This window comes from Hibiscus syriacus, unplaced genomic scaffold (assembly GCF_006381635.1).
Source record: "Hibiscus syriacus cultivar Baekdansim isolate YM2019G1 unplaced genomic scaffold, ASM638163v2 tig00110365_pilon, whole genome shotgun sequence".
NCBI classification, from domain to species: Eukaryota; Viridiplantae; Streptophyta; class Magnoliopsida; order Malvales; family Malvaceae; genus Hibiscus; species Hibiscus syriacus.
Window position 1 is genome coordinate 9,118 of NW_024062703.1, and position 11,329 is coordinate 20,446.

Sequence of the window (11,329 nt, forward strand, 5' to 3'; positions counted from 1 at the left end):
AATGCCCACATTTTTTATCGTGTCTAGATGTTTCTCGAATATCCATATCACAATGAATTTGAGTGGATTTTATACGACCACGTTCTATCAATAAAGTCGGATATTGTACAATCGGAACCCAATTCTGAACCTCATTAGGGTCTTTGCCATTACCTATGGGGGGAACTCAAATTCGTATACCTTAAACACTTCTGATAGTAGGTATACGAGATCCACAAAACGGTTATAGTCTTAACGGGTATGCAAGCAAGCTGTTATCACATGCGAGCATGGATACTTCAGAGCTTGAAAAAAACCCGCAGTCGCACCATCTGTCCCGTAGATTTACTCTTAACGACACATCTTCAATCCCCTTGAAGAGGTCGCAACAACTCTGTGGCGCAAACAATTCACGCGTTCTAGAGAAGCTTGTTACAGACATTCCATTTGATGTAACAATTTTTTTATAGATTTGTAACTAATCTAGTGTGATAGACATGACCGCCTTGCATCCATGTTTGAGCTTGTCCCCCGAACTTCGCAAAAAGAGCCCACAAACGAAAATATATAGTTTTTACCAAAGCCGCTACAGGTAAGTGACGTGCACCCTTTAAGGTCGAATTGATTGCCTCAGCCAAATTGGTCGTCATGTGTCCATATCGATATCCACCATCATATGCGTTTGTCCATATTTCTTTATCAATGAGGCTGATGTAATCGTATCCTTCCTCGTTCTTCGCCCGTAAATCTTGAAGCATGGATTCAAATGTTTGAGGTAGTAGTTCATAACCTGAGAAAAAAATGTATTACTTACTAACTTTGTTTCTTTAAAAAAAGGAAATGATCGAAAGAAAAAAAACTACAACAGTTTCACTTACCCATGCGCACAAGTAATTGGCGCTCATCATTCTTCTTGAACCTTCCATGGTAGTTCGCATCAATGTGTTGGATACAATACCTATGTTGGAAAAAGGGTGGTTTCCACATTGGACCCAAAGACTCCATTGCTGCTTTGATCCCAGCTCCGCGATCTAAAATGACACAGATTTTTTCCCTCGTGATAACATGTGAACTTAAGTTTCAGAGGAAAAAAGCCCAAGAATATGTATCTTCTCCTTCAACAAGAGCAAAAACAACTGGAAGAATATTGTGATTACTATCTTGGACAACTGCCAATAGTAAAACTTGTTTGTATTTTCCATACAAAAAAGTCTCGTCGATCTGGATCACAAGCTTGCAGTATTTGACAACATGAATGCACTATGGGTAAGTCCAAAAAACCCGGTAGAATTGGTATCGATCGCGAAGAACTCGATCATTATGGTATGCATGGAAGGTTTAGAAGTCCACAATTGTCCCAAGATTCAACCTCCATACCACCCTAAACCAACTTGGAAGTTTGTTATAAGATGCATCCCATTCGCCGTGAAGTTTTTTAATGGCATTCGGCTTTGCCTTCCATGTTTTTTTGTACGAGACGGAATACCCATACTACGATTGTATAACTGAAATCGACACATCAATAGCTATAAGTGAGCTTGCTTTTACCATGGGCATGATGGCTTGGTAGATCACTTCAAAGTCCAAGTTTGGATGATCTTGGTTGATCCTTCCAGAACAACATGTGTGAGGACCGTTGTATACCGTTAGTTCACATATACTGTTTTTCCTCTTCCTCTTCGATACGCGAACCATCCAATTGCATCCGTTTTCAAATCGGGCACAGTGGCATACATATTTTTCTGTCGTAGAGCGGGCGACTTTGGATTGAACAAAATTACGGATATTATAATTTTTTATAGCCATCGTCGCTTCTTCTTTGCTTGAAAACTCCATGCCTAAAGATAACTCACCATTATTTATTGATGAGTAAAATCCATAGCCACCAAGATGAGTTATATCCAGAAATTTTGACCCGTACATTGCACCATAGTCAGCTTCATACATGTGTGTTAGAGGATCAGTTTATGTCACATTTGAGGGAACTTCATCTACATCATCATCGGAGTTGAGTTGCGGTGATTCTGGTGGAGATGATGGTTCCTCCATGCTCTCCACGTTTAGGTCGAAGAACTTACTGCTTGCATGCCTTCCCCTTGAACTAGAAGGCATATCGACATTGAGATCGAAAAAGCTCACAGTCGAATGCCTCCCCTGGAGCTTGAAGCCATTGTGTCAAATGGAAACTGCACAGATTGTTGTGTCGAGAGCATCTCCATATTAAGGTCAAAGAAATTGACAGATGAATGTCTTCCCCTTGAATTGGACGCGATGTTGTCATACTGATTGTTCGTGGACCCACCTCGGTACAGATCGTAAGGAGTTGCTGATGAATGTCTCCCCATTGAAGTTGATGGGATGACACCATGATGCGGATTTCCTATTATGGCATTAAAATCATTACACATTACTGTAGTTGGGCTGTCAACTTGATCAGCTTGTTCAGCTAGCCCATAGTGGGAGCTTAATGACAGACCCTGAATAACACGTACTTCAATAAACTTTGCATACATCTCCGTATCGACGTCTGAATAATTATTTTGAGAATCAACCATCATTTCAACATCATCATTATTCGATAGTTCTAACGCTGTATAACAATGATGCTGGAAATCTGTACTGAAGCGTCAACATTCTTCTAGTACTTACAACATGAACCTTCCTTGAAATCTTTGTTATTAGCTCCTCAAGAGTTATGTTTCTCTTGAAGGATATTTTAACATAATGATTTGATACGAAAATGACACCGGTTTCATCTTCTCAAATTTCTCCATCATAATAAACAATAGTTGAAATTCGCGCCATTCTTAGAGTTTGAAAGTGAGACAATCTTATATCTGTAAAAAAAACATGAAACAAGCCTAATTAAATAAATAATATATGAATTAAAATATAACACAATAAAATTTGTACACATAAACGTAAATAATTTAAATAATATAATTTTATATTATTACCGTATCGGCAAAAATATTTCGACGTATGCTCCCGCTTTTCAATTTTACAACCACAAAAATTAATTGAAAACAATTAGTACAATATTTTTTTCAAATAATCATATATAATTATAAAAAGTATTAAAAAATTACCTTATAACGAAAGATCGAACGAACTTCTGAATCAAATATAGGAGGATTTTCGGGTGTTATTTACTGATTGAGAGGATTATTGTATTAGTTTTTCTATTGAGAGGGAGTTGTGAGAAAATTTACGGAGGAGAGGGGTATTTATAGTCGAGAGGAGATACTTTAAACCCGAGAAGTGCGGATGCAATTATACAAGACGCGGCCCATACACCGCGTCATTCTAAGGCATGTCATAATTGCAAGAAGACGCGGCCAATGCACTGCGCTATACCCCTACGTGACAGAAGGCGTGACCCATGCACCACGCCTTACCCAGCATGTTGTCATGTTAGCATAAGGCGCGGTGCATGTCTTACCCCACGTGGCGCCACATCAGCGTAAGACGCGGTGTATGGATCACGCCCTCCTTCGAAGTGTGTTAGATCAGAAAAAAAAAATGAAAGAGTGTCTAACAGGAAAATAAAGTTTTAAACGGTGATTTTTGGGGAAAATCGCCCTTTAAATCACGTGAAATTATTACAAGGGATATTGGAAAGAAGTAGCGGCGGCTGGAAGGCCAAACCAACAAGAAGATATTGAATTTATGTACTTACCATACAATTTCTTTTTAAAACCCCCCACATGTTCCACGTGTTTAAATTGGAAGAAAAAAATCTTCAATAAACTGTTTCTTTTTTTATTGGACAAAATATATCTTCCGCCTTATAATTATTATTACATTACACAGAGGTCACTTTTTCTAAAAAATTTAATTTAGTTAGAAAATAAAAATACTATTATAGAAAATCACTAACTATTAAATATTAGACGTAACAGTGATGCGGCACAGTATAATAACAATTTCAATTCCTAAAATCTTTAAATTTTATCAATTTCTAATTAAAATAATTCAATTAATTTAATCTTTCTTCTTTTTTAGTTTTATGCTCTTTTTAAAACTATTAAATCTTTTTAAATATTAGACGTAACAGTGATGCGGCACAGTATAATAACAATTTAGTCTTTCTTCTTTTTAAGTTTTATGTTCTTCTCCCATAAATGCTACATCACTTATCCGGTATAATAACAATTTAAGAATTACTACTTTATGGTAGAATGTAAATATAGAATATGAATGACTCATATTTGACTGTATCGCAAAATAGATTAAATTGATAAAAAAAATTAAATGGTTAGATTTATTGAACTATTTTAAATTATGATCAACTTGATAAATTTTATAAATTTTAAGAATTAAAATTATTATTATATCATATCACATTAAAAATATGTTTAAATTTTAGTAAACTACATCAGATGTCACTTAATATTAAGTGGTGTATTGCTTGTACCATTTAACTTTCAATTTCTCCAATTATAGCACTAAACTTTGATTTTGGTTTCAATTATGCCACTGGGCCGTTAAATTTTAACGATGCAATGACATGAACGATTCTATCCATCATTCTGATAATGTATACAAAATAGCGTCATTTTGCCGCTATTATTAAAGCCCAAAATGACATTATTTTTGGCATTGGACATCAAAGGTGTATCGGTTTTACCACTTAATTTCAACAAAAAAAAAATCAGTTTTCGGCACTAAACTTTTTTTATCATTGTTTGTAGCCAACTGTCGACCATCATTGGTATTCCTTCGCAACAACATCAGTATGCAAGCATTTGCATTTCACTATTCTTTCTTCTCTTAGGATTGGTTTTCCACAAAACTAACAAAATCAACAAAAATCCATTTAAAGGTTCAACATGTTAACACTTTGATTTCCTTAAATGACTGTTCGGTGAGACTATTTTTGAGATATATTGTTTGTCTTCTCGAAATAATGCTTCTTACGTTCATATTTTCAAACAAACACCGCAAGCTTTCAAATTCAAGAAAGCCCTCAACCACTAAAAATAATGGATTTTTTTTTGCTTAATTTAATCAAATTTATGTGTGATTCGTGGAAAATCAATCCTAGAAAAAGAAAAGAATGAAATATGAGTGTATTTGTACCAAACTATGGCGAAAGATGATCAATGACAAACAATGATTGGTTGTCGCCGAATATCGAAAAGTTACAAAGTGATATGTTTAAAATTTTAGTGGCAAACCCGATACACCCTTAAAGTTCAATGCCTAAAACGATGTCGTATTAGTCATCAATAACTACACCAAAACGATGTCATTTTGTCCATGTCATCACATTGTTTGGATTTTAACAGCTCAGTGGCACAATTGAAGTCAAAACCAAAGTTTGTTACTATAATTGGAGAAATTAAAAGTTTAGTGATATAAACGATATACTACCTAAATCTCAATTATATCTAATTGTAATTTACCCTTTAAATTTTAACTATAAACAAATATTTATAATAATATTTTAATTTAGATTTGCTTTCAAAACATCGGTGCCCACCTCAACGCAATCTCACATACGCATTCTCCCCTTTATATATTCTCATTTTTTTCACCTTCCCCTCTATAATATTATAATTTTCTTCTTCATCAGGGAAAGAAAGCTAATAGAAAAAGTCAATTTTCTTCGTTGATTATCCTCATCATATAGTATATATATATATATATATATATATATATATGCAGATGAGACGAAACTGCAACTTGGAACTTCGGCTCCTTCCTTCTGGTTTTTCCGGCCACCGTCGTGACATGTATGTACTTCCCTTTCCATGGCGTTGGAATACATTGGGTGCAATGAATAATATTATCTGCGACTGACTTTGTTTTTAATGATTGAATGAAGGGTGGAAGGAAGCAGCGAAAGCCCAGAAAATCAACACCAACAGCTGACGATTTTCTACAATGGAAGAGTTTGCGTTTGTGATGTTACAGAGCTCCAGGTATTTCATTTTTAGGTTAATTAGGAGTGAAAAGAATTTATAAAATTTTAAAATATGTTATTAATAGAAAATATAACGAAAATATTTGATTTATTTTTAACAATGACTACCATCACCAATCCCCTTCATTCATGGATGATGTTAAACGGATGTAATGGTTTGTTTTGGTTAATGATAAAGATTTGTGCAGGCAAGAGCCATTCTGATGATTGTTAACCGAGAAACGGCTCCTGCGTCGGGACGGGAACCGGCTTCACCGATGTTACAATCTCCGATAAAAAGCCCAAGTACCGGACTTCCCACCGACATTAAGAGATCGCTTCAACGGTTCCTCCAAAAACGAAAGAATCGGATCCAAGCTACCTCTCCTTACCATTAATATTTGGTGCAATAGAAATAATGTGTCTTTTTTTGGGTAGAAATCATTACTAGTAATGATTCCATTGAAGGAGATTGCCCATGGAGGCTTTCTTTTGTAAATGTGTGTATGAAATATGGTAATAGCTAGCTTCAAGACCATGATGAATTTTAAATTTTGGGTAAAGAACGAAAATGGTCCTCAATTATAGGATTAAACTTTATTAATTCTCTCGATTATTAAAAGTTACAAAATGATCATTCGATTATAGTGTTGCTTTGTTGAGTCCCTTGACTATTAAAAATTATAAAATGGTCACCCGACTATTCATTAAGTTTGAAACTCGTCCTTCTCCGTTAAAAAATATATGATATTCTAAGATGAACATTAACTTGTTGACTGTGACATGATAAAATTTGATCTCAAAATTTTAAACGACTATAATATCTCAGTCATCATGTTAACATACAACTTAAATAACCATCAATTTTTTAACAGAAAATGATGAGTCTGAAATATAATGAATAGTTGAGTGATCATTTTCTAACTTTTAATAGTCTAGGGACTCAACAAAACAACACTCCATAGTTGAATAGTTGAAGGATTATTTTATAACTTTTAATAGTCGATTGACTTAATAAATTGTACCCTAAACTCGGAGGACCATTTGTATTTACCCTTATTTTATAGACTTTGGATCTCTACTGTTCCCATGAGTTTCAAATGTGACTTCAGTAAACTGCTGACTTTTAGTGTTAACCAAATTATTCAAGCAGGATTAAAAGCTTATTTATTGATATTTTGACCATTTCTATTTTGATAGGAATAATTCAATTCAATTTTTAAATATTTTATAATTTGATTCATTACAAATTTCATTTTTTTATCTTTTGAGATTTGAAAAAGTTAATTCATATTTTAAGTTATTATATTTTGGATCATTATATTTTATAAAAATTTAAAAAAAAATAGTTATTAGTTAATATAAAATTTAAACGGGTGATTTTTAAAATTTTACTGTATATAAATTCAATTCTAATCTCTTTTATTTATTGTATTTATCTACAACGACGAAATTAGAAATTTAATTTAAGAGAACAAAGTATAATTAATAATAAAAAAATAGAGATAAAATAAATAAATTAAAATTTAAAGAGCTAAATAAATAATTGTCTCTATATTCTTTAATGATTAAAAAAATTGTTTTGGGGAAAGGGGGCAATGGCCCCCAAGCTCCTAGATAGTTCCGTTACTCTTTATTGATAGAAAAGGGACAGTGATAGTAATCTAGTTTAAGCTTGTAAAAATAACCAAAAATTAAACGAATAGTTTGTGAACCTTTCAGTGAGAAGTTCGTTTACGTTCGATTATTTATTAAACGAAAGAATATGAATAATATTTTATATTCGTTTAATTAAATGAACAAACATGAACAAAAGATTCGTTCATTCATTTACGTTCTTGAACGTTCGATAATCCGTCCGTTTATGTTCATTCATTTATGTTCGTTTGTTTATATTCGTTTATGCCCGTTCATTTATGTTTTCCGGTCCCGTTTGAAATATAAAGATTTAAAAATCTTAAAACCCATTAATATTTTTAAACTCAATTAATTTTAAACCCAAATAAAAGTAATCAAATCAATTAAAGAAAATATAAATCCTAAAATTATTTGAAAATAAAAAAAACTCTTCTCAAATATAAATCCAATTAATTTTATGTTCGTTCGTTTATATCCGTTTACGTCATTTATTTGTGTTTGTTTATCATTTAAACGAATTAACATGAAAGAACACGAACAAGCTAAATTTCTTAATGAACGAACACGAACAAGCTAAATTTCTTAATGAACGAACATGAACAAGAATTTTTGTTCATTTAGTTGTTCGTGTTCGTTCGTTTTTTCGGTTAAAGTTAACAAACAAACATGAGCATACCTTCATTCTTGTTCGTTTGGTTCATTTATAGGCCTAATCTAATTGTTTGAATTAAATTTAAGTCCAGGTAATTTAAGTCTAAATTATATTCAATTTAAGTATAATTTAATTTAAATTAAATATGATTTCAATTTAGTTTGAGTCTATGATAATTTGGAAAATCAAGTATTAGATAATCATTACTGAATCATGTCCACATCCAATCGATCAATTTTTGGGTCAATCAACCTTTGTATCTTCATATCATTTTCAAGTTGAGATGTATACGAGTCTAATCAAACATACATAAAATTAATGATATATTCTTAAAATATATATATATTTTTATTTGTCAATCTTATCATTTAGGTATAATTTCATCTCAATCATTTAACATTTTGAATTTAACATCATCACTAAGAAATTCAATATAATTAAGTTTTGTAACATCCCAAAATACGGGTTAGTGACTAAATTATAAAACTTCAGAATTTGGTGATTAAAGTAGGATGATTGAATAGTTTAATGATTTATATGGAATGATTGTTAGTAATTATTAAGGGAATTGAAGGGAAAAATGGTTATTTGACCAATAAATAAATTAAAAGGTGATAAGGATGAGATATATGCACGTGAGAAATGAGGGGGAGAGGAAACAAAGTTTCCAGAGTTCTCTTCATCATTCTCTTTTCTCTTTATCGTGAACCAAGCTAGAACAAAGGTGAGTTTTCTGATTATTTGGTTATTTGATAAATTAAAGGTTAGGTTTTGATCATTAGATGATAACTAAGCTTAAGGAAAGCTTAGATTATCTTAAAACAATAAGAAGAATAGTACATGAAGAATTAAATAAAGGAAGTAGAAAAGTGAAATCTTTGATTAGAGTTCATAATAAGAATTAGAAGTGGGATTTGACTTGTCATCAAGCTAATCAAGGAATAGGAAGTGTTAGAATTAGATTAAGAACATGTTGAAAGTTGAGTGAGATTCTTAAATTCTATATGGAGAATTGGGTTTCTAAGTTTTAGAGGTATGGAAGAGATAATAATTAGTTTAAATAAGAGTATGCAAGTTAGGGATATAAAAAGAGGGGAAATATAAAGTGTTGAGAAGATTATGAAGAGAATTTCATGCTAAAATAACATTTCTGGGCTATGTGCATCGATGCACATTCAATATGTACCGATGCATCAAGGATAAATCCCAGAAATTGTTCAAGGTGTATCGATGCACATGAAGTGCATCGATGCACTCCTTTAAAATAAAAACATCGAATGTCATCAGTGAATCGATGCACAAGTAGTGCATCGATGCACCTGCTTAAAATACAAACATCGAATGAGATTTATGCACCGATGCATAGATAGTGCATCGATGTACCCGTCAAGGGATGCATCGATACATGGTGTAGTGCATTGATGCATACCTTCATTAAAGGATAAAAATAACTTTCTTTTTAGCCTAAGGAGTGATAGTTTAGAATATATCAATTAGTATACTGATATGTATCAATGTATTACTATGTAGATTTAGAACGTAATCCTGTTCCGGAACAATCGAAGGATTAGAATCGAGCCAAAGCAAGGCTAAGGTGAGTACATATTATAAGTATGGTACAATGGAATAAGGCTTGTGATAAGTCTAATTCCTATGTTGATTTTCATAGCACAATAGTTATGAACATGTATACATGATAATTGTTATGATACATGCATAAAGTATATATGTTCATATGATTTGATAAATGATATATGTGAATAGATTCAAATGCACTTGTGACATGGTAAGTGATATGAGTTATGGGATCACAAGAGAAACGACATGAATACATGAACATATGAAACATAAGAATAATGCCCATGGTATACGATATGAGAGCTATAGGTATAGTTGGCATGCCAAGAGTCGAGCATTCTACGTGGTCCAGGTCCTTTGGGACATATATGTATCCTTTGGAACATTTACAGAGTCTTTTAAGACAGATTTGGTCCATTGGAATATGTATATGGTTCTTAAGGAGTGGTCATTCGGGACAAATACAGTACATAGGTCCTTCGGGACAATTTCATAGCCCCTAGTGGGACCCCATACGAGCTGTGGTGACAGCAACAATGCACAACCTCAATTTACTCAAATACCTTGAGTTCTCAAAAATGTTCATGGGCCTATAAAAGGTTATCAAAGGTAATTGTATTGTTATAGTTATATGTTACCATATTATTATTGTTTACATTGAATTGTATATAACCTGATTGAATGGATAGATTGCATGTTCACTGTAACACCCCCAACCCGTATCCGACCCGGATACGAGTCCGAAGTGTCACATTGACTTTTTAAACCTTGACTCTTAAGAAAAATCCCGAGAAATTTAAAACTTTATTTAAAACAAAATACAGACTTTATCAGAGTGCTCGTACTTAATGACTTATTACATGCCAACACTTTATACATAACCAAAAACATACTTTGTCAAATATTTCTGATCTGATCTTTTGATAAGGAAAACTGACCTGTCTTGCCCCGCATCACTCCTTACTCTTCTCGAAACCTACGTGTGAAACAATCACACGCTAAGTCGAAGACTTAGTGAGGCATAACAACTTATAATGCACTTTAAAACCTATATTGATACATGCATGTTCTATTCTATCATGTTACATCAATTTCATGCATTTTTCATATCGTATAAAATCATATCAGATTAATTACAGAAAATAAATGCATACACATACTTCATCATTAACAGTTTATCATATAATCACATACTATTTCAATCAAACACTATGCACACGCAACATCATATCATTTCTATAGCATTTATCATACCATTAACTTATATTTGTTCATATCTCTGGATTAGCCCATGTACATATGTGAGAACTATCGATATGTGAGTCTATAGAGGTTGTGCACTATGCTGTCACCACAGCTCGTATAAATGCACCGAAGTGCCCCGTAGAATTGCACTGTAGTGCCATATAATGATGTCCATAAGGACCAAATAGAATTATTTAAGAATCATATACATATGCTAGGGATCAAGTATGTGTCTTTCCAGACTTCACACAGGTTCCAAAGAATATACATATGTCCCTAAGAACCGCGTAGAATTGCACCGTAGTGCCATATAATAATGTCCATAAGGA

General features: G+C 32.8%; 1 protein-coding gene across 1 annotated transcript; it reads left to right on the forward strand.

Annotated features, from left to right (window-relative positions):
• Window positions 1-5,632: 5,632 nt before the first annotated feature.
• LOC120121259 (protein TIFY 5A-like) lies at window positions 5,633-6,287 on the forward strand. The gene is made up of 3 exons (XM_039140660.1): window positions 5,633-5,717; window positions 5,810-5,906; window positions 6,097-6,287. Exons 1-3 carry the CDS (start codon window positions 5,644-5,646, stop codon window positions 6,283-6,285), a joined length of 360 nt encoding a protein of 119 aa, XP_038996591.1. The 5' UTR covers window positions 5,633-5,643; the 3' UTR covers window positions 6,286-6,287.
• Window positions 6,288-11,329: the final 5,042 nt, after the last annotated feature.